Source organism: Culex pipiens, chromosome 1 (assembly GCF_016801865.2).
Source record: "Culex pipiens pallens isolate TS chromosome 1, TS_CPP_V2, whole genome shotgun sequence".
NCBI classification, from domain to species: domain Eukaryota; kingdom Metazoa; phylum Arthropoda; class Insecta; order Diptera; family Culicidae; genus Culex; species Culex pipiens.
Window position 1 is genome coordinate 1,752,266 of NC_068937.1, and position 23,929 is coordinate 1,776,194.

General features: G+C 42.3%; 4 protein-coding genes across 5 annotated transcripts; 3 read left to right on the plus strand and 1 right to left on the minus strand.

Moving 5' to 3' along the window:
- Window positions 1-7,611: 7,611 nt before the first annotated feature.
- LOC120415059 (carbonic anhydrase 2) lies at window positions 7,612-12,588 on the plus strand. Its single transcript, XM_039576446.2, has 3 exons — window positions 7,612-7,764; window positions 11,699-12,035; window positions 12,097-12,588. The coding sequence occupies exons 1-3, from the start codon at window positions 7,612-7,614 to the stop codon at window positions 12,375-12,377; spliced, it is 771 nt and encodes a 256-aa protein (XP_039432380.1). The 3' UTR covers window positions 12,378-12,588.
- On the minus strand, window positions 7,660-9,750 carry LOC120415058 (uncharacterized). Of its 2 annotated transcripts, none has more exons than XM_039576443.2 (3): window positions 9,248-9,750; window positions 7,938-9,182; window positions 7,660-7,800 (listed from the first exon to the last, which is right to left on the minus strand). In XM_039576443.2, the coding sequence occupies exons 1-3, from the start codon at window positions 9,699-9,701 to the stop codon at window positions 7,742-7,744; spliced, it is 1,758 nt and encodes a 585-aa protein (XP_039432377.1). In that variant the 5' UTR covers window positions 9,702-9,750; the 3' UTR covers window positions 7,660-7,741. The 2 variants fall into 2 exon arrangements, with proteins under 2 accessions (XP_039432377.1, XP_039432378.1); XM_039576444.2 differs by having other exon boundaries at window positions 7,770-7,849.
- Window positions 12,589-12,790: 202 nt separating the features above from the next.
- Window positions 12,791-17,264, plus strand: LOC120415034 (uncharacterized protein K02A2.6-like). Its single transcript, XM_052706565.1, has 2 exons — window positions 12,791-14,232; window positions 14,311-17,264. Exons 1-2 carry the CDS (start codon window positions 12,981-12,983, stop codon window positions 17,127-17,129), a joined length of 4,071 nt encoding a protein of 1,356 aa, XP_052562525.1. The 5' UTR covers window positions 12,791-12,980; the 3' UTR covers window positions 17,130-17,264.
- A 3,753-nt stretch (window positions 17,265-21,017) lies between these two features.
- LOC120415055 (gametogenetin-binding protein 2-like) lies at window positions 21,018-23,335 on the plus strand. Its single transcript, XM_039576436.2, has 3 exons — window positions 21,018-21,278; window positions 21,366-22,916; window positions 22,986-23,335. The coding sequence occupies exons 1-3, from the start codon at window positions 21,183-21,185 to the stop codon at window positions 23,187-23,189; spliced, it is 1,851 nt and encodes a 616-aa protein (XP_039432370.1). The 5' UTR covers window positions 21,018-21,182; the 3' UTR covers window positions 23,190-23,335.
- Window positions 23,336-23,929: the final 594 nt, after the last annotated feature.

Consider the following 23,929-nt stretch of genomic DNA (forward strand, 5'->3'; position numbering starts at 1 on the left):
TATATATGTTTGAAACATTTGTCTCTTCGAACATTTCGCATAAAGTATGGAAAGTATGGAATGGATAAACCAGGTCCAAACTAAAAAAAATACAAAGGAGCTTAAAAAAAATATATCGAAAATTCAATAATCTTTACCTTTTTGTTTTTGAAGTATCAAAAACTATACGTTTTTCAGTTTTAAAAATTAACATTGAAATTATGAGTGTTTTCAAGCTTTCAGTAATTTTTAAAAGACTATTATTTGTTTATGTTTCTACCCTGAATCAAAATAATGAGTGCTTCCATTTGTAAAGTATTTTTTGCAATTCCGTCGTGAGACTACTTACTTTTCCTGTCTTTCTTGAACGACGAACTAGCCTACTTTTCTGTACCAAAAATAACAGAATCGAATAGCAACACTTTTCAAAATAAATGCTGAAAAGTTCTACTTTTCAGCACTGAAATGGGTGCTGAAAAGTTCAACTTTTCAGCACTTGTTTCGAAAAGTAACACTTTTCAAAATTTTTTTTGATTCAAACGATTTATTGACAAAATATATGAAAATTTGACATAAAATTTCACTCAATGGGTGTTTTTTGGAATTGCAAAAAATGTTGTATGGAACTCGTTGCAAAACTTGATTTTTTCAGCACTCTTCGTATTGATCCAACTCGGTGAACCTCGTTGGATAAATGTACGACTCGTGCTGCAAAAATCCTCTTTTTGCAACATGTTGCATAAACTTCTATTTAGGAGTTTGTTGTTGAGTTTCGTTTCCTACGAAAACTGTAAATAGTTAGATTTTTTTTATTTGTTAAAAAAAATACGTTGGTTGCTATTAATTTTTACAAAGATTTTTTTGTTAGAAATTATTCAGATAAGAAATGCCTATTTTTGGAGTTTATGGAAAAGTCGGGAATTTGAAAATGGGATTTGAGTGGTCACCCTAAATTTTATGAAATTCTCTTCCATAAAAAAATGAATTTTGAAAACTAGCCAACATTTGGATTTTTTCTAAATATTTTTTAGGCCATTTTATTTTTCTCTTTATTTTTGTCGTTTTATAGCCCATGCCACAAACAATGAAATAATTTTTTTTATGTTTTGCGTTTTTCATATTCTCTTAGTCACTCAATTTATGTTTTTCTCCCAGAAAGCGGCTTTTGTAAGATTTTTTTTCTGATTGCTTCAAAAAGAGTTATTCACTCGCAAGCAGAAATCGAATGCGACGCTGAACTGCTCTGATGTATTGCTACCGTTTGTCACTTTCACACCAATCGCTACTGAATACTCTCTCTCTCTCTCTCTGTTGCTCTCCCTCACACTCCTATCGGCTAGTACAGCGAGTGGCTCAGAGAGGCTGATTGAGAGAGATTGAAAACTAACTCAAAATAGTCGGCGATCTGCTTTTTTAAATTGTTCTTTTTTAAGACTGCTTAAAATCAATGTTATCAAAAATATTTTGTAATTTTGTTGATAACACAACACCAAAGATACATTGAGAGCGTCACGCTCGAGTCGCTCGAGTTCACGCTGGTAATATTGTGTAAGAATCTCTCCTCTCTGAACATATTCGTCAGCGACCGTGGTCGACAGACGGAGTAGGCAAAGAAATTCACTAAGTCTGGAGTTTTTTTTTTTAATGTCCAATGAACCAACTTTCCAGTTGTTGCTTTTCGGTTGTTTTTGAAACCGCCTTGATTCAGGGGTATTAAAAAACACCCAAAAAGCAAAAAGTGAAAATGTGGTTTATTGGACCTGTTTGTATAGCTGAGTGAAGCGATTGCCCAAGTCGCTGGCTGCTAGTGAGTTGTGATCGCTCGCGAATGGTTGCGCGCAGCAATCGGCATCGATTCGTTCGGCGATGAGTGAGGGATTTTTTATTTTTGGACCGAAAATCAGGACCCTTAGATTTCTTTTTTTTTCACATGTATAAGCTTTGTAAATATTCGAAAATCGGTAATTCTGAACAATTTCGTGTCTTCGGCAAATTTGTTCGCATATTAAGTACAATTTGAGAAAAATAAAAACATTTTTTAATCCCACTTTATCACAACAATCAAATTTTGCTGAAATCAAATGGAAAGACTATTGAAAAAAATAAAACATTTTTTTGTGTTCTTCAATGGACTTTAAATGGATTTATTTTCATTTATGTAAATTTATTTTCTATTCCAAAACCAATCAATCGTGACTTTTTAAAAATAAAATAAAAACATGTTTCAACACCAAGAACCACCCCACTGCCCACAACACATTGCGAATATTGGTGACCTTCTTCCGCAGCGCAGGTACGCTGCTGCGGCCATCGCAGCAGGACTGAAGTCAGTCAGTTCAGTGAAAGAGTGTTGTGTTCCTCCTCCTTCTAACAATATTGGTGATTGAACAGAACAACTTTTTGAATGGGAAGGGAAGGAGAACCGAATCACACAATCAATATTGGTAGTTGTAGTAGGCTGTGTGTGGTACACTTCTTCGTCCCATCCTGGCAGTGTCTGTCATTCAGTCAGTCAGTCAGTCAGTCAGTCTGCAGGTGTAATCGTATTCGTACACATCACCACAAATCACCCGACAGAGGAGTAGGCGATGCCGCTGCTCGTAAGATCATCAAGCCGGAAGGAAACAACAAACCAGCAGCAGCAGGAAGCAGTTGACGTGCACCGACGTCGCGACGCAGGATAAAAAAAAAACAAATCAAGCAGCAGCAGCCAAATTTGGGCGAGATTTGAAGTTTGACCAGACGGATTATTTGTGTGTAAGTGTGCACAAGTGGTTGTTTTCAAAAGTCAGTGTGGCGAGAAAAGTGTGTAAATAAGTAATAAAAAAATCCCTAAACAGCCATAAAAAAAATCGCATCTCTACGCATCAAAGTGTGTGTGCGTGTCTGTCATCGAAAAAGGGTTGAATCAACGCACCCAAGCAGGCCATGCAACGCCCGACAAGTAGCGAAAGCAATAAAGAAGAAAGATAGTGTTGCGGTGCGGTGATCTGACAATCTAATCGCAGTAACCTGGGACAAAACGACACCAGACCACCATTCCGGAACGTGACTGTGATAATGGCCTATTAAACCCGCTGCTGCTGTGATTAAGCTTCTTTTTATTGTGGTCCGGAATCGTGTCTTTTTTTTTCGGCACTCATATACAGTCATTCCGCGGACGGACACCTCGCGCAGGTGAGACGAGATAAGTGTGAATGTTTGACCAGCGCTGGGAAAACCGTAAAATGGGCACAAATTGCTGAGTAATGGCCTAGGCCGTAGCGAGATCAACCGTGGGATGGGGTGAATTTTGTTTGTTGAATTGGGATGTTGCCAACTTGAAAGCAGATGTGCAAGTGATGCTGGGGAAGCGAATGGCGGCTGCTTTTATAGGCACGAAACTAGAAAGCAAGCCACGCCTCTCAGCGTTTTGTGACTCCGCCCCTTGTAAACGAGCCGCGCAATATAGCCGTGTTTTTGCGTAACTGACTATTGAGAAAATGCCTTTTTCGCTGTAACAGGTAATCAACCATACAAGTTTGACTAAAGTGGTGTCGCAGAACTCGGATTTGGTGTCAAAATTGAGAAAATAAAAAAAATCGGAAACACATTTTCTTTGGCCAATGATTTGATTATTTTAAATTCCTGAAAAACACTGAAAATTTAAGTAGAAAACACCAAGTATAAAACAAATACAGGTTCTTAAAAATTGCACGTGAAAATAAATAAAAAAGACTGATTTTTTTATTAATTTATCATATTTTTGAATTTCTTTTTATGAGTGCATTACTGCCCATCATTGAAAAAATCATTCACTTTTGAAATTTCAAAGAAAACTAGGAAACTGAAAAATATGGGTTTGAAAACTTTTAACGTGAAGACTTCCATCATTGTCATGATTTTTAGTTCAAAAATATAAATTTTGCGCTCCTATCAATATTTTGACAAAATTCCTTCTACAAGTTGTTTAGAATAGTGCCCTACACATGCTGATTCTTTTTGGTAACAATTATCCCATTCCTTGCAATGTTATGGAAATCGTCATTAATCAGTGATTGCCAACTAGGACGTCAATGATTGTACCACAAAATTATATAAATTTTGAAGCACATTTGATTAAGACCAAAAGTTCCTTCAGTGGCTTCAAGACGGCAACAACCGGCACATACTGATTCATTTTGGTGCAGAAATTCGTTAAATTGAATTCAATACAGAGAATTTTAGGGAGCGTTCTTTTATTACGTAACGCAGTAGGGGGGGGGGGGGGGGGAGTGGGGTTCGGAGGCCGTGTTACGCCCCATACAAAATTTTTAAAATTTGTATGGAAATTTTGTTACGAGGGGGGGGAGGGGGTTTAAAAGTCCGATTTTTCGCGTTACGTAATAAAAGAACGCTCCCTTAGAGTGATGATAAATTTTCTTCGAAAATGATCAACGGCTTCATCTAAAATAATAAATACAGTCCAGATTCGATTATCCGAATGCCTTGACAGAATTTCACTTCGGATAATCGAATCACGACAAAAAATTATGTCTTATTTTTGATTGTCGAGCTAAAGTATGATTCCTGCCCCTGATCGCATAAATGTCCCATATGCATTTCCGTCGTTTTTGAGATATTTATGAAGTTTGGTTCAAAATCGTGTGATCCTACATAAATGCCTGCAACATCCAGTACTTTGTTCTAAAATCCGGCAGAAATCCAGTTTTATTCGCGAAAACTTAAAACGTAGCCTTCTGGCGCTCCGCCCTTCAATTTTAAATGGGATTTAACCCGTAAAAAAAGATTTTTTCAAAAATGTCACTTTTTGAGGCATTTTGGCCACCAATGCGTTTACCAAAAACATCATTGGCGTGTAGGCCAGATCCTTGCGCATCTTTTGGTATATATAACATTGAAGTTTGGAGCATCCTGGAGCTCGGTACAGACCTTTAAAGTTTGGCATATTTTCGAAAAATCGGTCCCAGCAAAATCAAATGGCGTCTCGGGCGTCGCGATGTGCGACGCATATCTTTTTTGCCGGGGACAATTTTTTGAAAAAATGACCCAAAAATTAAGCGTCACAGTGTCCAATAGAGTTATCAAGCCCGATCTCACGTACACTAGCTTACCATTTGTTTTTGCTGGCGACCACAAATTTTAACCTAAAAATCTATCGTGTACGTACACGCAATACATTGAGGTCTATAAGGTTTTCTCGTCAGAAATTTACCAACACATTCAAAGTATGTTTACATGACAGCTGGACGTTTGTTTGCATCAAGTTTCCTATCTCTTTCCAGCAATTTTTTTTTTGTCAAGCGACTTCTAGCTGGTTTATTTGACTGACTGCCCGATATGTCAGCCAACATACTTCGCAGGGCTGTGACAGCTACAGCTCGATCATTGTTTGCATCAGGACACTGTGACGAGGAGTTCGTCATTTTTGAGTTAAATTATATTTTTTTCACTGGGCCTAGAAAGCCTTATGATCGACCTCGAGCTGTCACAGCCCTGCGAAGTATGTTGGCTGACATCTCAGGCGGTTAGTCAAAAAGACCAGCTAGAAGTCGCCTGACAAAAAACTTTTGCTAGAAAGAGACAGGAAACCTGATGCAAACAAACCTCCAGCTGTCATGAAAATATACCTCGAATGTGTTGGTACATTTCTGACTAGAAAGCCTTATGGGACATTGATGCGAACATGAGCAAGTAAACTACTCTAAAGTGATTTTGAATTTTTAAATCCAAGATGGCGACCAAAATGGCGATGGTTAAATAGTGAAGAAAAAAAAAAGCATTTTTCAATTTAATAGGCAAACAACCATTCATATTTGACTAAAATCGCGGGTCGCAGAACTCGAATTTGATATTACAAGCAGTGTTGCAAACGAGTGATCCAAAAGCTATCAATTGATTATCTCTGCACCAAAAACATCCGAGAGCATAGCGATCGTCACTATAACTGGTGAGATCTCTTTTTTGTCTCGTGATTCCCAGCGATGGCATTCTCTCTCTATCACTCCTTCCCTTTGCATCGACTCTACCCTCTCACCGCTGAGTCTCTCAATCTCTCCGAAAACTGCAATGAAAGAACGCGAGATGGCGGTTAGGAACCGACCACGCATGACGTCCCGTTAAACTGCGTTTGCGAAATTGGTTTTGTGGCGGCTTTTGTGGCTAAACGCTGTTGCGGTAGGATAATCGTGGAAGCGGGAATGAGAGCGAAAAGGAAAATGTCAATCGTGAGTATGTGCAAACACGAAAACGTGTTCGGCTATAGAGTTATCTACGTGCGCATGTATTGCGTGTTTGTACACGAAGGGTTTTTAGGTTAAAATTTGTACCCGCCAGCAAAATCAAATGGTAAGCTAGTGTGCGTGAGATCGGGCTTAGATAGCTCTATGTTCGGCGCTGAGAGTTTCAATAAGGAGAGAAGATCAGTTTTATTTGAGGCATGAATATTCAGGCGGGATAATTGTAGTTGCTGAGAGCTGATATTTTGATATTTTAACAACCCTGAGTTGTTAAACCTTCGGATAATCGAAAAAAAAAAGTTTTTTCGTAGCTTTCCGCCATTTTGGCCGTCATATTCAGGGGTCATACTTGATTTTTTGTGTGATTCGATTATGATTCGAAATTTTGCCAAGGCCTTCGGATAATCTAGTCTGGAATGTATCTTAATATTGAAATTGCAAAATGTGAAGAAAAAAACATATTTTGAATTTTAAAATTTAAGAATATTATAATTTTTCGAATTTAAAAATTTTGGCTTTCGGATTTTTGTTTCAAAATTTTATTTTTTCTGTTTATACATTTTTGACTTCTTTCATGAGGCGAATATCCGATTTTTTTACAATCAATGTTGAAAATGAAAATTTTAAATTTTGGATCAAATTTTTTTTTTGTTTAGCAAAAATGGTAAGGCAAACTAGACGCCGAAGTGACCCCATCGGACGGTTCCCCTTGTCTGTTTCGCAAATCCTTCGTATGACGTGACGTCATCTTCGCAAACACCTCAAACTTCTTGTTCACCATTCTGTGGGCTGAGCTCGAGTGTTGTGTTGATGTTTGAAACGCGTGAACAGAGAGCACGTGCGCAAACTGGTCACTTCCTAAGGCCAACTTTAATATTACGATTAACCAATTTTCTGGTCTTCAATTAACGGTTGAGTTGGAAACGTTAATCTTGCGGGATTTGCGTTATTTTTAGATATGACAGAATGAAACCCCTTTGATACTACAAAGCTTCTTATCACTCCACCTACGCATTCGCCACGCGCCCGCTCAAGATTACTTTTAAAATTCCAGCACTTTCAAGACGCTACTAATCCCGCCTAAGGTTAATTCTCTGCGGCTTCCCTGTTTAACTTTGATTAGCGGAACCGTGCCATAATCAACAAACACACGGCATCCGCACCCAAAAAAAAAAAAAACGAGTCAGTCACACTTGTTATTTTCATATCTCAAAAACCAAAGCAGCTCCGCTTAAGATTGATAACGTAAATCCGTTTCTTTTTAAATTATCTTTCTTTCAAAATCCAAATCAAATCGATAAGCGACGAGCGCCCAAAATCGCACCAAGCAACTCACCTGAACTCTCATTCCAGTGGTGACCTGCGTCGTCGGAACTTGAAACGCGTGCCTCAATCTTGCCACAACGGAACCGAGATGCCCCTCACGACGACCGCCCCCGTCCAATCGCCCATCTCGCTGTGCCAGCGCTCGACCGCCTTCAAGGATGGCGTCCAGCCGCTCGAGTTCTTCGGCCACTGGGACGGCCGGGGCAAGGCCAAGATCGTCAACAACGGGGCGTCCGCCATGGTGAGTTCCTTACGAAGCTATTTATTTTTGCTCTTGCTTAGAATTATTAAGTAACGGTTTAGGTACAATTACGGGTTTGAGTCAGCTTAAAATTAAAGGTTAACTTACAATGTATCGATTAAGTGATAAGAGGGACATTCGTTACGAAGAAGAATCGTAAGTTTAAATCTCACCCAAGTCCTGTTCGACGATCGTCCGCTTGCTCATGCCGGGCGGGTTCTTCGGGTGCTGAAGTGGCTTGAAGAAGCTCCACCGGATGTTGCGCAGGCAGCGCGGAACCTTCGAGGTTCCGCCCAGCTCCGGCTCGTTCTCCTTCGCCTTCGGCGGCTCAATGAACGACTGGTCCACCTCGATCTTGTCCGGGTCACCTTCAAAGTGCACCAACCGTTCGCGGTACTTGGTCTTCTTCACCGGCAGGGGCGGCGCAACTTCGTCGTCGGCAGGTTCCGGGTGGATCTCGGCCTGCACGATGACCACGTTGGTGGGAGTGGGCGGCTCCACCTCGATCATGACCAGTTTGACGGTTTTAGCCGGGGACTCGGTCGGAGCGGCGGTCTCGGGATCGTTCTTGACCTCCGGGGCGGCATCCTTGACAGTGTCTTGTTCATCTGCAGAAAGGTTGGCCATCGCAATGTCGAGCAGGTCGTCGACGCTGATGATCAGGTCCAGCTCGGAGTCCACGAAGGACGTATCCGAATCGTCGACTTCTTCGACTTCAGCAACTTCCTCCTTCGCAATCTCCACCGGGAACGGCTTCTGGACCGTCACCTCGGCACTGGCCACCACGGTGGGAATCTTCGGCCGGTTGTCCTCGGCGAACGGATCAAAGTTCTTCAAGTGGGCCGGCAGAGAAAACTCGCGCTTGCCGGCGCGACGACTCTCGCGGTGTTCGGCCGCGATCGCCTCGCGCACCTCCTCCGAATCCGTCGAGGCCATCTCGTCCGAGTTGGCCGGAGACGCCGGCAGTGGCGGCGCAAAAGCGCGCTGCAAATCCTCCAGCTCGAACTGGCCCGGCCGCGACGGCAGCTCGTGATTCGGCAGGTAGTGCTCCTGCTCGTGCTCCGGACGGCGCTCGTAGTGCCACTTGGACAGCTTCCACTGGTCGCGATCGTTCGGGCTCAGCTCGCTGTGAGCCCGGTTCCGCTGGGCCCTGGCGCGCACCTCCAGCTCTTCCGGTGTCAACGGCTCCGCCGGTTCCGCCCACGGCTCGCACAGCTTCGGGTTCCACAGCGGCGCCTTGCGGAACTCCTTCCGGTAGTACGAGTCCGAAGTGCCCTGCAGCGGATCCATATCCTCCGGGGCCGTGTCCTCCCACGTCCGGACCAGCACGTGATTCTCGCACTCCTTCACCGCAGCCAAATACTGCCTAATCTCCTCGAAGTACCCCAGCGCCAACTTCCGGTTGTACTTGCCCAACCCTAAACGAAAAAAAAAAAACATTCAAAAAATCAACCGGAAGTGCCCCCCAAAACCCGAAACTCACGCCTAATATCCCGGCAAATCTGCCTCAGCATCTTCTTCTTCAGCGACCTCTCAAGCTCCTCCCGGGTCTTGCCGCGGCCAAAGCACGAGCACCTCCCCGCATTCTTCGCCACCAGCTTCCCCATCAGGTCCCGTTCGTCCTTGCAGCAGTGCAGCCGGCAAAAGATCTCGTCCTCGTACGTGCTCAGATCGGACCGGTAGTAGGCGGCGGCCCCGTACGGCAGATCCGTATTGAGCTCCTCCCAAGCTTCCAGCTGGAGCAGCTCGCCGCGGAACACCCGCCGATAGAAGCCGGGACCGCGCTCCGGGCGCCGCTCCTCCTTGGCCTTCTGTTCCGGCGAGGGTGGCGGCGGATGGGGCACGATGCGCACCAGAACCGGCACATCCGGTTGACGGGGGCGACGGCGGAGTCGCAACCACGAAGGCACCTTCCACTTGATTTTGAAGCAGGACATGGTTCACTTTTCACTAGACGAAAGCACCTTTTCACTAAACTTTCACGAAACACCGGACGGATAACGGGTTAAAAAACGGTTTTTTCTTCAAAACTAGCCACGAGCGAAATGTGGAAAAGACGACCGACGCGTTCGAAAGTTCAAACTTGAGTGAAAAATTTGTAAAATCGACGCGAAACAAAAGAAAAACCGTTAGGAAGTAGGCGTTGGGCGGGTGTAGAGTTTTGAACGGAAGGTGGATTGCGCTGTTGCCAGATTTTTTTTTTGCATCTTCTTCCGTGGATTGTGTTTTGCCAGAGTCGTTCATTGATGACGTAACGTTCAAGGAAAAATCATTGGTGCACTCATCCAAAACTTATTTTTGATTTGTACACTCAACTTGAACTTGAACCTTTAAAAAATGGCTCAAAATCTAGCTCAAAATGCTGGAAAATAACTTTTGCTTTTCAGTACAAATAAATAAAAGGTTGCAAAAATAGCTAAATGTACCATTAGGATGTAACAAAATGGGTAAATTTTGCGGGCATTTCAGAGCGAATCCCAAATATTTCTTATTGCGAGATCAAATCACGTTTCTCCCTCGCTGTGAGTGACAGGTGATTATTGCCGCCTAACTACCGCAGTGTAGAAATCAGCAAGTTGAACTGAAATTCTGCGTTGATTTGGCTGTCAACTTGGTTTGTTTTGAATAATTTCCAAAAAGTCAGCTGAAAACTCAAGGCAACCTTTGACAACAGCCAAAATTTGTTCTGCGGCTGTCATGCGACCATTATCTTGCGGACGTATCACCGCGCGTGAACTCTAATTATTAACGCCCGCAGTAATATATGAAATTCTAAAATAACAAGATTTTGTAATTCTTAAATAAAATAAAATTCAATTTTTAACTTGAAAAATTGAAAAAAATCAAATTCTTTGATTGTACTTTCCGTGAGGCCCAGCATAGGGCCCAGCCTTGTAAAAATACATTTAATTTGTTAATATTTCTTAAATTCAGCAATCGAAATTATAAATAAAACATTTTAGAATTTCATATAACTCGAGTAATCGTACTTTTCTATATTTTTGAATTTGTTAAAATTTTTAAATTTAAGAATTCGACATAATTTGAACATTAAAATTGTTAAATCCTAAAATTCCAAAGTTTAATTTAAATTCTAAAAACTTGAAATTCAAAATTTCAAATGCAGTTTAAACTCGATTACCCGAATTAGGATAATAAGTATTGTAAGGGAACATTTTTTCCTTTATTTTTATTGTCTTGCTTTTAACGCCAAATTCGAATTATTTGATCTCATTTTAGTCAAAATGACCTCGAAAAATTCTAAATTAATTTTCTAAATATTTAATCACCACCGTTTTGGCCACCATCTTTAATTTTATAATTCTGAATGACTTTGGAGTAGTTCAGAAGTCATACTTAAGCTCGACAAGCAAAAATAAGTCAACGAAAAAAACATCCTGATTTGATTATGCGAAATGAAATTTTCCCGAGACCTTCAGTTAATCAAGTCTGAACAGTTTTCATAAATTTCTAAAATTGTAAAAATCTTATGTTCTTGATCTTGAAATTCTTAGAATTCTTAAAGTTTTTAAAATTATTAAAATTCTAAAATTCTAAATCTAAAATCTAAATTTTTTTAAAATTCTTGAAATTTTCAAAATTCTAAAAAAAAATGTTAAGATTCTTAAAAATTATTAAAATTCTTAAAATTCTTAAAATTCTTAAAATTCTTAAAATTTTTAAAATTTTTAAAATTCTTAATATTCTTAAAAATCTTAAAATTCTTAAAATTCTTAAAATTTTTAAAATTTTTAAAATTCTTAAAGTTCTTAAAATTCTTAAAATTTTTAAAATTCTTAAAATTTTTAAAATTCTTAAAATTTTTAAAATTCTTAAAATTCTTAAAATTTTTAAATTCTTAAAATTCTTAAAAATCTTAAAATTCTTAAAATTCTTAAAATTCTCAAATTTCTTAAAATTCTTAAATTCCCAGATCACCTTCTCGGACCGCACGTTCCAGCCGTTCATCGTGGGCGGCCCGCTCGGCAACAAGTACATCTTCGAGCAGCTGCACTTTCACTGGGGCGTCGAGGACGACTCCGGCTGCGAGCACATCCTCGAGGGCAACACGTACTCGATGGAGGCGCACGCGGTCCATTACAACGCCAAGTACGGCAGCTTCAAGGAGGCGGTCGATAAGCCGGACGGGTTGGCAGTGATAGGATTTTTCATGCAAGCCTACGGCGACACGGACTGTTGCCAGTTTGACAAGATTGTAAACGGCATTCACGACATTAAGGTGCCAAACTCGGAGGCGCAGATCGATGCCGGTGAGTAGGGACACGTGTGGCGCTTGAAATTTTAAAATTAATTATGATTCCAAATTTTTAGACTGCCTTGCCTGGATGGGCCTGCAGGACCTCAGCCGGCACTACTACACCTACCAGGGTTCGCTGACGACGCCGCCGTACTACGAAACCGTAACCTGGATCGTGTACAAAACGCCAGTTTACGTTTCGCGCGCCCAGTGTGCCGCTTTCCGGGAGCTGCAGTCCTGCCCGAAGGACTCGAACAAGAAAATCGTCAACAACTTTCGCGAGGTTCAGGTGCCCAAGGTCTCGCCGGAGGTTGTGTTTGTGCGGAACAGTGGCCGGCTGCGGTCCAAGCTGTAGAGATTGCTAGGAGTGAGAGAGCGATATTCTGAACAAACTTTTACGAGAATGGCCTTTTGTTAAACAATTGTATCATATTGATAGTACTAAAAACAAGACTAGAATAGCCTTTGGTTGCATCGAATGCACGCATATTGGGTGGAATAGGTTAATAAAATTTTCATGTTATGATGTACAAACAACTAGAGCGGTTGATTTTATTGCGGAAAAAGCTGTTTTTCTTTATTGTTGAGTATCACATCCAATTGGGGCCTAAAAATTAAGCTTAAATTTGTGATATTATTTTTCACAACGATAAAGCTAATTTTCTGAGTACAATGAACCTTTGAACGATCGCAAAGGATTTAAAATGGATTTTTAATTCAATTTTTTAAAATTAACTTTGTTGTTTGTGTTCAGACAGTTAACACCAAACCACGTCTTTTGATAACATGGTGTCAGAAGTGGGATATTTTGCGAAAAATCTCACGATTTAAACGTTGTTTAGCGATGAAAACGTAAAAAAACTGTTCTTTGAAGTTTTGCCGAAAAGTTGGAAGTAGTCGGCTACGGGATTTCGCGAGTTTTCGATCGTAAACGTCGCGTTGTTTACATAACCTCAAAATGTCGAACATTCCGGTTCCTGAGCCCCTGAAACTGGGCGGAAATGTAGAAGAGGCGGTGAAACAGTTCAAGCTGCAGTGGAAGTACTACGCGCTGGCCACAGAGCTGTCGAAAAAGGGAAATGATCTGCAGATAGCGACGTTCATGGCCGTCGTCGGGGCGGAAGCGGTTATGATGATCGACGATTTGGCCTTGACGGAAGCGCAGCAGGCAACGCCAACAGACATTCTGCAGGCAGTGGAAGAGCACCTGGTGCCGGCAAGGGACGTTCGACTGGAAAGAGCGGATTTCAACACGATGGTCCAGCAAGACGGAGAAAAAATCGAAGATTTCGTGAAGCGGATGCGGAAGAAGGTGAAGAAATGCGGCCACACCCCAGCACAACAAGAAGAGATGGTCAAAGATCGTTTGATTGTTGGCATATCGGATCACCAGATGCGGAAAAAGCTGTTGAAAGCCGGAAATCTGACGGTTGACCAGATGGTGGTGAAGGTCAAGGAGAGCCAGGACATCGAGGACCTGGCCAGCAAGTATGAGAAGATGGCAGCAAAACAAAGCACAAGCCGGGATGCAGGAGAAACGTTCAAGGTGACGGCCACGCGGAAGCTGCAGAAGCCGTGCCGTTACTGTGGAAACGAGCACGACCGAGACAAAGCGAAATGTCCAGCGTACGGGAAAACGTGCATCGGATGTGGAGGAAGAAACCATTTCAAGAACGTTTGCTGGAAGAAGGGACGGAACCAAAATCGGAACAAGAAGCATCACAAGAAGCACGTCCGGCGCGTGGAGGACAGTTCCGAGAGCTCTGCGAGTTCAGATACCGAGGAAGAGTGCGAGTTTGTCGACATTGCCAAAGTTGATGGGAAAAATCTGAAAGAGGCTGGGAAGATTATGGTCGAACTCAAGGTGGCCGTAGGCGCGGGAAAAACTTCGCCGCTGGAGATCCAGGTCGACACTGGCGCACGGGTTAACGTTATGTGCTACAAAGACTTGAAGCAGCTACTCCCGGACCAACAGTTGAGCCCCACGAAGGTGAAGCTGAGGTGCTATTCGGGGAAGGTGATTGCGCCCAAAGGCCAGGTGGACTTGGAGATTAAGCTCAAGAACGGAACCAAGCTGTTGACATTCATCGTGGTCAAGAAAACACGGCCACCACTGTTGTCGTCGCAATCGGCAATGGATTTGGGAATTATCAAAGTCCACGACTTGTACAGTATCGACACGCTCCAGCAAGAGTGCCACCACATCTTGAGTAAGTACAAGGACGTATTCGAAGGAGACGGCAAGTTTGACGGAAGGTTCAAGATTGAAATCGACAATTCCGTTGCAGCTGTCCAGCAGAAGCCCCGGCGCATTCCCCTCGCGTATCTACCGGAACTACAGTCCAAAATCAGCGATTTGGAGAAGAAAGGAATAGTGGAGCCGGTAAACAAGCACATGGACTGGTTGTGCAACTTGGTGCTGGTGAAGAAGGGAACCAAATTAAGGCTTTGTTTGGATCCAGCGGAGCTGAATCAGGCGGTGCGGCGTGCGAACCATCAAATCCCTACAATTGAGGAGATGCTGCCGGAATTTGCGAAGGCGAAGGTGTTCACAGTTCTGGATGCCAAGAACGGATTCTGGCACATGGAGCTGGATGAGGAGAGTGCCGATCTAACTGCATTCTGGACACCAATGGGTGTGTATCGCTGGAAGCGGATGCCATTTGGAGTCGCGTGTGCGTCCGAGATGTACCAGAAGGAGCAGCAGCAAGTAATCGTCGGCCTGCGCGGAACGCGATGCATCGCAGACGACGTCGTGATCTACGGATGTGGCGATACCATGGAACAAGCGATGTTGGACCATAATCGGAACTTGGAAGCTGCCTTGAAGAGATTCCGCGAGCGAGGTCTGAAGCTGAACCGCTCGAAAGCAAAAGTGGCGCTGTCATCGGTTCCGTTTTTTGGTCATGTTCTGACAGACAAAGGAGTGAAACCCGATCCAAGCAAGATTTCGGCAGTCCTAAACATTCCAGAACCCTCGGACAAGAAGCAGCTGATGACGTTCCTAGGATTGATAACGTACCTGGGCAGATTTATGCCAAGATTAGCGGATGTGAGTGCGCCGCTAAGAAAGCTGACCCGGGACACCGTGGAGTACGTTTGGGATCAGGAAGCTGCCGGTGCGTTCAACCTGATCAAGCAGCTAGTGACACAGAACCCCATTCTCCGGTACTACGATCCAACAGAACCTTTGCTGATTCAGTGCGACGCAAGTCAACAGGGCGTGGGATGCGTGCTGTTGCAGGATGAAAGACCAGTAGCCTACGCATCGAGGACGTTAACGAAGACCGAGAGGAACTACGCGTCCATCGAACGTGAGTGCTTAGCAATTGTGTTTGCGTGCAAGCGCCACGACCAGTACGTGGCAGGACGGCACCAAGTGGTTGTAGAGACCGACCACAAACCGCTAGAAGACATCTTCCGGAAGCCGATCACGGAAGCACCTCTCCGACTGCAGAAAATGAGGATGACGCTGCAAAGATACAATATCCACGTTCGGTACAAGAAGGGAAGCGAGATGTACATAGCAGACTTGCTGTCACGAACTGCAACAGAGAAACCTGCCCACAACCTGGACGCGGAAGTGATGCTGATAGAGAAGGTGGATGCTGCGTTCGACGAGATAGCGGCCACTAACGTTGTGGAACTCATCAATTTGTCGGACGATCGGTTCGGTGAAATCGCAACTGAGACCAAGAAGGATACAACCCTGTGCAAGCTGATGAGTGTGCTGATCGATGGCTGGCCTGAGCGGAAAGAAGACGTGAGCGATGAGTTGTTGGTGTACAGGACGTTGCAAAACGAGCTCACAACGCACCGAGGAGTGATCTTCAAAGGAGACCGAGTGTTGGTGCCGAAATGCCTCCGCAAGAAGCTGATCGAGAAGTTGCACGTAGCGCACCTGGGAATTGACTACACGTTACGAGCAGCTAGGGAGTCGTTCTTCTGGCCAGGGATGGCTGACCAGATCACCAACTACGTACGAAACTGCGAGGTGTGTATGGAGTTCAGCGCCAGTCAATGCAAGCCACCCATGACGTCACACCAGATACCGGAATATCCCTTCCAGCGTGTGAACATTGATTTGGCAGAGATCAAGCAAGAGGGCAAGAGAATTCTCATGATGGTCACAGCGGACAGTTTTTCTGACTTCGTTGAGGTTGACCTGCTAGCCGACACGAAGACCAAAACTATTGTTGCGGCGTGCAAGCGCAATTTTGCCCGTCACGGAACGCCACAAGTTGTTGTCACAGACAATGGACCGCAGTTCAGCAACGAAGCGTGGACCAAATTTGCGAACGAATGGAGTTTCAAGCACGTGACGTCTGCTCCATACCACGCGCAAGGAAACGGAAAAGCTGAATCAGCGGTCAAGTCAATGAAGCAGCTGTTCAAGAAGTGCGCCAAAAGTGGTACTGATTTCTGGCAAGCACTGCAACAACATCGGAACACGCCAAACGCCGTAGGAACAAGCCCCAACCAGAGAATCTTCTCGAGAAACACACGAAGCACGATTCCCGTCATAACAAACAAGTTGCAGCCGCCTCGAGCATCACACGTGGAAGACCGGATCGAGCAGAAGAGAAAAGTGGTCAAGGCGAGTTATGACAAACATGCAAAGGAGCTTCCGGAGCTGAAGATCGGGGAAAACGTTATGGTACAACGACGACCTGACCTAGACAAGCAGTGGGAACGAGCAACAGTTGTGCACCAATTTCCGGACCAATCGTGCGATGTACGGCTAGAAGATGGTGGCGTGTACCGACGCAGCGCAGTGCATATTAAACCGGGAGGTCAACAGTTTGCCAACCAGATCCGAGAACCAAGGATAATGCGACCACCGACACCAACAAGTCCAGTCGAGCAGCACCAGGACGAACCAAAGCAGACGATCTTCGAGAGACGTGACTACAACAAGAAAGGCGGGGACAGCGGTATCGTCGACAATACACCAGAGAGCAGGGAGCGAGACAACGAGACATCGACAACGGAAACAACCAACAGAGCAGAGCAGAGCAGGGGTGGGCAGGAGCGTTCTAAACAGAACGAAGGGCGTCCAAAAAGGGAGATTAAAAAACCAGCAAGGTTTTCTGATTTTGTAGTTTGAGCACAGGGAGTGCATAGCTTTTGGAAGAGGGGAGATGTTGTATTTGAACCACTCTATCGTAACAGTTACATATGAACCACCCTATACCTTATGTCAATAAACAGTACACTTCAGACAGTTAACACCAAACCACGTCTTTTGATAACAAACTTCTCGGCCCTTCTTGACAGAAAAAGTCCTACTTGATTGACAGCTCGTTCCAAGTGGACCATAGTTGATCCATCGCAAAAATGTTGTCTTGTAATTGTTTTTTTTTTTTTGCATTAAAATGAAAAAAAGTTATCAGAAATGCAGGGTTGTTACGGATGGCGCGGATCGCGCGGATGGCGCGGATGGCGCGAATCGCGCGGATCTGGCGCGGATTTGCTGGCTAATTTTGTTCAGGCGCGGATTTCGCGCGGATAGCAATTTTGATAAACAAATGATTGAGAACGATAGAATTTCTTTCAAATTACATAGGAAAATATTATTCGGAATTGAATAAATTCAATCTTTTTCGTTGAGTGCAAAAACATCGATTTCTAAGGAGTTGTTAATGAAGAAAGTTTTCTTCTAAAAATTATTGATTGTTTTTTACTTAATACGAAACTTCGAAATAATCTTCAAGGAGCGATTTTTTTAAATGTTTTGAGATTTGTTATATAAATTTAACATAATATTACAACTCATTATTTTTAAAACAGCAGTTTAACAATTCATATTAATAACAATTTTATTAAAATCAAAATAACAAAATTCGAAAAATAACAGAATTTCAAAAAAATGAAACTTTTTAGACTTTCTAAGTTTTTTCAATATAAAAATTGAAATTTTTATATTTTTGGTTTATTGAAAAAATTAAAAAAAATCTGTTGCTACTCTGATTCAGGTAGAATTGATTCTACTCCCAATTATCACAACATGACGAAATCCAATTAGCAATCTGCTAAAATCTCCGTCTTAAAGCGAAATGTAATGTTAAAAATTAAATAACAATTTGAAATCTCAGAATTTACATATTCAAATTAATGAAAAAATAGAATTCATCATTTGAAATTGCCGATACTTACAGGCTCAAAAAACGTAAAAAAGTACGAATTATTAAATTAAAAAATAACGAAAATATTAGAATTGTTTTTTTTAGTTTTTAATTTTTCAAGAAAGTTCTTATTAAATTATTAAATTATTAAATTATAAAATTATTAAATTATTAAATTATTAAATAATTAAACTATTAAATTATTAAATTATTAAATTATTAAATTATTAAATTATTAAATTATTAAATTATTAAATTATTAAATTATTAAATTATTAAATTATTAAATTATTAAATTATTAAATTATTAAATTATTGAATTATTAAATTATTTAATTATTAAATTATTAAATTATTAAATTATTATATTATTATATTATTTAATTATTAAATTATGAAATTATTAAATTATTAAATTATTAAATTATTAAATTATTAAATTATTAAATTAATAACTTATTATTTCTTTTGCCATTTTCTTAGTTCAGATTTTCGGAGGCATATTTTAGTTTAGAGAAATTTAGAGAAGAAAATAATAGAAATTTCGTGTATTGATTTTCCAGAGTAAAATTTTGGCGAGAATTATCAAGTACAAAATCCCTAGATTTTATAATTTGGTGATTTATTTTATGGTTTTAAATTTTTGAATTTAATTTTTTTCCTGTATTTGTTTTGAAAGCAACGCTATTTAAAGGGATATGAATCCACAACTGATGAACGGTAGGGGAGATGGGGGTAAGACGGCCACCCTAAGGGAGAAGTCTAATAAAATTTACACAACAGATTATTTTGATCTCAAATTACGTACATATTGTTCTACTTCTAGTCCATTATAGAAATGACATAAATTAGTTGGTCTAAAAACCAATTTTCAATACTTTTCAGCAATTTTAAAAAAATAATTGAAATCGTATATATATGAAATACGCGGGGTAAGACGGCCACCCATGTGGGGTAAGACGGCCAGTGCTATAAATTAACTTAATAACTTTGCTAAATCCACCCAAACACCTACATGGTTGGTTCAACAGACTTCTCTGAACATCATAACTATTTTGGTTGGAAAAAATCAGGTTTCAAATGTGAAGAAAAATGCTGTTTAAAAAATTTCATATTTTGGCTCAGTGAATTTCATATTATTGCGACCACATTTTATGAAAAACTATGAATTTTTACTACAAAACAAACACAATTTGGTACAATAAAAATAGTTTGTGTATTTCGATTAGAATAAGTAAATCAAAATTATGTAAACTATATTAAATTAGCGATTTTTGTGAAAAGTTTGCTAGGATTTCATACTATTCAATGAGTTTTGCTATATCACAGTAAAGAATGTTGTCGAAACGGTAGTTAACAGCATTTTGATTAAAAATGGATAGTTTTATTGAAAATGCTTTTCCTTTATCTACAAATATGTCTTAATAGTCAAAAACCGTCAAAAATATAACCTATATCAAATAAAATCTACAAATTACGGGTGGCCGTCTTACCCCCGGAGGAGGTGGCCGTCTTGCCCCCAAATAAATTATTTTTTTAAACATTTTTTGTAAACAGTTCATCGCATATTTTGAACTTTTTCGAGGGACATAATCTAGGGAAAACTTCAATTTAACATGAAAAAATATTTGAAGAAAGGAAAACATATTGTTATTTAACAAAAATGCCTAAGTTGTAATTCATGGAAATTACATCCAGTTTCAAGTTCAAAAATTATTTCTTCATTTTAAGCTATTTTTATACTATTTCAAACAATATTTTTGACAAAGGTGACTCCATATGCATTATTTAGCATGAGGAACAGTATTGCTAAACATTTTAGTAATATTCATTAGTATACTTATTAAAACAGTAGGGTGGCCGTCTTACCCCGCCTGGCCGTCTTACCCCCAGCTCCCCTACTTATCCAAATGCTTTCTGTATTATACTTTTTTCGTAAAAAATTTCATTCATTATGTTACTCTCTTCTTTTTTTATATGGCGCGGATTTCGCGCGGATTGGGTTTTGGGGTCGGCGCGGATCTGGCGCGGATTTTTTTTTTAATTTTCCGTAACAACCCTGGAAATGGTTTTTAAACGTATTTTTTACCGTTGTACATACAAATTTACATAGGGCTTTAGTACCCAATTGCTTACAAAATTGGGCCACCTTTTTTCTGCTGCAGCAAGTTTTACATACTAACTATATGCTAAAATGGAGCCTAAATTTCGCCAAATAAAGCTGAGAACAAGATTGTACGTTCGACGCAGTGATGAACGCAGAACGCTGTGCCAGTTCGATTTTTCCATCAACTGTCAGTCGAACAATCTGCAGGGGTTGCTTTGTTCAATGGTCGATGACTGGCATGCTATGATGACAGGCCCAAATTTTGCGTTTGCGTTCAGGCCTGACGGACAATCTTGTTCTTACCTTAACTCTGGTTAAATTTGAGCACAGCTTTGAACATTCTAGAAAATCAAAAAAAATAATGTTCACGTGCGTATGCCGTGCACTTTCCAGAGTAGTATCTTGAAAACAGTTCTATGATGAATGTCAAATATTTATGAAACAACAAAATAAAAGGGCCAAATGCCGTTTGCTTTTCGTCCTCACCGCCGAGTGGCGCTGCAATCACCTTTCACAAAACTTTGACAGCCAAGGTGCGCAAGGTGCTAACGGAGTTAGAAATTATCTTTTATCAATCAAAATCTTTTTTTGTTCAAATTGCTTTATCTAATCATTCGTAAACATAAACTAAGTTTAAAAATAACTTAATTTTAAATCGTTACACAAACCTGCTTCACAAAACAACAAGCGATCAGGTGACGTCGGTCGCCGCGACCTCTCTGCCGCCATATTGTTTTCTATTTTCGGTGCTCACCTCCACGCTCTTGGCGATTACCTGGAGAAGTTTCGGGCCGCGACGTGTGTCATTTCGCCAGTGTTTTGAACGGAACTATTTTCCTCTCAATTATTAGAATATTTTACCCCGTGAAAAGAACCGTTTTGTCCGGGGTGTTTCCGCGTTCGCGTTCCGGGTTATTCGCCGTCGACAATGGCCAAGCTAACGTACGTGTACCGCTCCGACGAGAGCAACTGTGTCAAAGTTAGCAAAAGGCAGCTGCCCCTGATCGGGGGTGAAAACCTGATGGTAAGTGTGTCCTCTGCCTGGGGGGAACCGTGTGGCCACCCATGTGGGGACATTTCGTAATGGTTTGTTTTGGGGGCTTTTCCGCAGATGCTGATGGATCTGAACTCGAAGGGGCTGGTGTTTGATCGGCCGGCGGTGAAGGGTGCGGAGTTGGAGGAATTCACCCGGAAGTACCAGCTGCTGTCCCCGGCCGAGTTGCGCCTCTCGCTGCACGTTCCGACGGTGGAGTTTACGGCGGTGCTGAGCCAGAATGTGCCTTGCGTCGGTTGCCGGAGGAGCGTCGAGCGTTTGTTCTACCAGTTGATGCTGTCGGGCCATCCGACGCTGGATCCGATCGTGATTTCCAGCAAGGGCGTGTTGACCATCAGCGACGACAAGATCCGGTCGGCGCAGGCCGTCTGTAATCTGCTGCACAAGCATAAATCCCTGCTGGACGGGTTGCTGGACAACCAGTTTCGGAACAGGAAGAGCTCACGCTGCAATTTGCATTCCCTGGACTCGTTCCGTTCGCGGCCCTTCTCCGAGACCTGGCGGGACGTGTGGAACTGCATGAAGCAGCAGTGCAAGGACGAGTTGGCCGTCATTGAGGCGTCCGAGCTGCACTCCACGCTGGATGGCTACCTGAAGAAGCACAAATTCTGCCAGGAGTGTCGTACCAAGGTCGAAAAGGCATACTCACTGCTCGTGGACGAAAGCAATCCGGCCAAGGAGAAGGGCTACGTCGCGCATTTATACTCGGGAATCAAGCGTTGTTTGACCGACAAACACATTCACCTCCAGACCAAGCTGGAGTACATCGACGGGTTGATCAAGCGGGCCGAGCCGGAACTGAGTGGCCGGAACTCGCGGCACCGTGAACGTCACGCCAAAACGCTGGAGATTGCCCAGGAGGAGGTGCTGACGTGCATCGGAATGTGCCTGTACGAGCGGCTACGGCGCATCAACGTGTGTCTCCGCGAGGAGGAAAACGCATGCCAGGTGCTGGCGGCCGTGGCCGTCCACGCCCTCAGTCGCAGCTTCGATATGGCCGTCGAGAATAAGCAGGGCATCAGCAACCTGGAGCTGCTGTACCAGGAAATAAGCCGCGAGGAACGTTCCAAGGAGCAGAAGAAAGAGCAAAAGAAGCTGAAGAAACGCAAGAAGCGCAACGAAAAGAAGGGTCTTGGCGGCGGAGGCTCGGGAACCATGTCCCAGTGCCAGTGCGAGGAACACACCCGGGACGGCGATGACGACGATGAGGACGAGGACGACTCGGAGGAGCAACAGCAGCAGCAGCAGCAGCAGTGCTCGGCAGTGGCAGCATTTTCAAAGTCCGAACCGGTGGCCACTCCGACGGCCACGACGGGACCATCCAAACACTGCACCCATCACGCTTCCATCGACGGTGGCTACTCGTCCGAACCGCAAAACACCGAATCGTCCCAGCTGTCGTCGTCCAGCCTGGTCAGCACTCCGGAGGGCTCGGAAGTGGCGTGTTCGGACGGGTTCTGCAACCACCACAGCAACGACAGCGGCATGATGTCACAAAGGGCGAGCCACAGCACGTCGTCGGGGTCACCGGCCGGTTCGCCGCACACCCGAGGGTACACGTCGTGTTCGGTCGTGTCCGGGCCGGCGCTCAGTCTGCTGGAAATGCTGGTAAGTTTGCTTCAAACCCCCCAAAAAAATATTCGCAAATCTTCAACTGTTTCAAACCATCCCTTTTAGGACAAATCGTCGGCGGAGGAGGACGACGGCGAGGGGGATTTCATCCCGCACGAGTGCATTCTGGAGTTTAAGGCACGCAGCAACATCATCAAGCAGCAGCGGGAGGCTCTGCGCCAGCAGCTGCTCAACAACTTCAAGCGGTTGTGCATAAACCACTGCGGCAAAAGCAGCAAGGGGCAAGAGGAACAGCAGCAGCCGCATTAACGCCGCCGATACCTTGTAACATGCCGTCGCTGCCGCAATAACAACACACACTACTCCTGTCGTTTATTGGCTGATTCAGGCTCATTTATTGTAATTGAATATTTGAATGCTATTTTAAATAATACAAGGTAATATTATGAAAAATAAGAAGGCGTGTGTAGTTGTCATGCTTTTATTATTATTGAAGTTCCCCAACTACAGGTATCAATGTTTGTCAAAAAAAAAAAAACTGAGATTTCCAAAAAAGTGTCCACGTGGTTTATGGATGGTCCCTACTATAGATAAAGCTTGATTTTCAGTTTTCGGAAAACTTACACGCAGAAAAATAAGGCATATTTGAATCAACAAAACGTTTTGTTGATTTGAAAATCAAGATTTTTGTTGAATCAACGCTAAACGTCAAAGCAACTTTTTCAAAACAACAAAGGATTTTTGTGGAATTGAGAAAATCAAGGTTTGTTTCAACGCAAAATCTGCGTTGATTATATCGAACAAAAATTTTGTTGAATCAAACCTCGTACAGGCTGATTCTACAAAATATTTTTCTGCGTGTAAATATAGAATAAAAAAAAATTAAACACTTTTTTACGTTTTCAAAACAAGAAAAATATATGGAAATTGAAAAAAATTTATGCAAGAAATTTTTAGTTATTGCATTTTTTTTAATTGTCTTTTCAAACATTTTGCTTAAATTAAGTATACGTATAGAAGAACCTAGCGAAGAACATAAGAGGGCTTTT

Excerpts from the sequence above, each read along its gene's own strand:
- LOC120415055 (XM_039576436.2), top strand. The coding sequence starts at position 21,183 with ATGGCCAAGCTAACGTACGTGTACCGCTCCGACGAGAGCAACTGTGTC. Across the intron at positions 21,279-21,365 it reads TCGGGGGTGAAAACCTGATG|ATGCTGATGGATCTGAACTC; the intron begins GTAAGTGTGTCC and ends GCTTTTCCGCAG. Across the intron at positions 22,917-22,985 it reads TCAGTCTGCTGGAAATGCTG|GACAAATCGTCGGCGGAGGA; the intron begins GTAAGTTTGCTT and ends CATCCCTTTTAG.
- LOC120415059 (XM_039576446.2), top strand. The coding sequence starts at position 7,612 with ATGCCCCTCACGACGACCGCCCCCGTCCAATCGCCCATCTCGCTGTGC. Across the intron at positions 7,765-11,698 it reads ACAACGGGGCGTCCGCCATG|ATCACCTTCTCGGACCGCAC; the intron begins GTGAGTTCCTTA and ends TTAAATTCCCAG. Across the intron at positions 12,036-12,096 it reads GGAGGCGCAGATCGATGCCG|ACTGCCTTGCCTGGATGGGC; the intron begins GTGAGTAGGGAC and ends CCAAATTTTTAG.
- LOC120415058 (XM_039576443.2), bottom strand. The coding sequence starts at position 9,701 with ATGTCCTGCTTCAAAATCAAGTGGAAGGTGCCTTCGTGGTTGCGACTC. Across the intron at positions 9,183-9,247 it reads GATTTGCCGGGATATTAGGC|GGTTGGGCAAGTACAACCGG; the intron begins GTGAGTTTCGGG and ends TTTTTCGTTTAG. Across the intron at positions 7,801-7,937 it reads GATCGTCGAACAGGACTTGG|CAAGAGCAAAAATAAATAGC; the intron begins GTGAGATTTAAA and ends AATAATTCTAAG.
- LOC120415034 (XM_052706565.1), top strand. The coding sequence starts at position 12,981 with ATGTCGAACATTCCGGTTCCTGAGCCCCTGAAACTGGGCGGAAATGTA. Across the intron at positions 14,233-14,310 it reads AGAGTGCCACCACATCTTGA|CTGTCCAGCAGAAGCCCCGG; the intron begins GTAAGTACAAGG and ends ATTCCGTTGCAG.